Source organism: Chiloscyllium plagiosum, chromosome 33 (assembly GCF_004010195.1).
Source record: "Chiloscyllium plagiosum isolate BGI_BamShark_2017 chromosome 33, ASM401019v2, whole genome shotgun sequence".
In the NCBI taxonomy this organism is placed as follows: Eukaryota; Metazoa; Chordata; class Chondrichthyes; order Orectolobiformes; family Hemiscylliidae; genus Chiloscyllium; species Chiloscyllium plagiosum.
In genome coordinates, this window is record NC_057742.1 from 11,761,341 (window position 1) to 11,762,900 (window position 1,560).

Here is a 1,560-nt window from a genome sequence, read left to right on the forward strand (position 1 = left end):
CCTATTTTATGGGCTTTGGAAAAACCAACACGGGTGGGGGGGGGGGGGGGGGGGGGGGGGGGGGATGCAAGAGACAGGACGAGGTACAGTAAGATCCCAGTAATACTAGAATCGAGCTGTCACCTCCTAAAACACAGAACACTTCAAAATAAGAACTAATCAGAACTATTCGTGGAGGGTAAGACTGACTGCACTAGAATTATATCTCAGTGACACCAACACAGAAATGTCAGTCAACAACACATTTTACTCTCTGAAACGAGAGATATAAAAATGTGAATCCCTATTAATAGCTGATCCCGCCAGCAAAATACAGCCGAGTTATCTCATAAACAGTGGCGGCGACACGTCCTGTAAGGTTTGTACAGATGTCGAGGAATTCTAATCAGAGAGATCTGACTTCAAACACCAGCGAATTGAAAACATTAACGACCAAACTCTAACACAACCGGCTTATGCTAGCGAGTTACACAGCAAGCCCCAATTTAACGGTGTGCTATCAAAACATATCACAGTGACTATGTCAAAATGGTGCTTTAACAAACATATTTTCAATAGGTAGCCTCACTTACTTCAGGAACATAAGTAGCAGGGGTTAAATGGCTCTGACACAGTTTAAAAGTAACACAATGTATCATTTTATTTTTTTATATAAAAAATGGGTGTTTTTCATACCTGTGTTGTTGGAATCCATAACTATCTTCCTTCGGGATTTTTGATCCTTCTACTGTCAACGAACTATTTCCAAGCGGCTTGCAAACTGCTGGACAATTTGCCTGCAGCGTCCTGTTTTGGCTGCTCGATCTTGCGTGTTGGGCAGGAGTTGTTGAGTTGCTGTTTTGAGCCAGGAGTTTCTGCTTGTCAGTGCAGTTTTTGTTTTTGCACAGTTCCTGACGAAGGTGCTAAAATCCTGCCGTAGGGGACAAAATTCCCGCAGCCCAGTTAGCAGCTAAGACAACCTTTACTGTTGACCGGCCCTGTCCAATCTTCCCCTGGTTGGGGTCGGGGGCGGGGGAGGGGTTTTGGGAAGCGAGGGGGGCGGCAAGATAGATTTAGACCACCTCGCCCAGGTCCGGTACTCTGCAGGAATGCAATGTACCGAAGAAAACAGGAGTCTGTCTTCCAGCACACCAAGAGGGTCTTCTTTGCAAATCCCCTCCAACAGGGCAGCCAAGTGCCGGCTGCTGACTGCAAGACATGTACACTGACACAACAGGAAGAGTTACTTACAGCAAAGAGACACACTGCGGTGGAACAGGCCGAACAGCAGATGAAACAAGCTCTCTGATTGGAGGCAGTTATTGTTTCCAATTTTTTGATTGAGACACGGAGATCAGGCAAAGTACAGAAGGCTGTGATTGGCTCACCGTCGAATACTGGCATTTGGTGCTGTTGGAGTAAAGGTAAATAATTCTCAGCTGAATGCCCAACCTGGGTGCTGCTTTCGGATATATTTTAGCGTTAATGTTGGTGAATCCGCACTAGGCATTTCTACACCCCCACCCCATGGTCAGAACAGCACATGTGCTATGCATAGAGAAAACTTCAGCTGTTCATAGA

The 1,560-nt window shown here is 46.0% G+C and overlaps 1 protein-coding gene across 1 annotated transcript in view; it reads right to left on the bottom strand.

Annotated features, from left to right (window-relative positions):
* The window catches only part of nr1d1 (nuclear receptor subfamily 1, group d, member 1), a 32,393-nt gene extending 31,150 nt beyond the window's left edge, over positions 1-1,243 (bottom strand). Inside the window, exon 1 of the mRNA XM_043674919.1 lies at positions 676-1,243. Coding sequence (XP_043530854.1) covers positions 676-694 — 19 coding nt within the window. The 5' untranslated portion in view covers positions 695-1,243. The remainder of the gene's footprint in view (positions 1-675) is intronic.
* Positions 1,244-1,560: the final 317 nt, after the last annotated feature.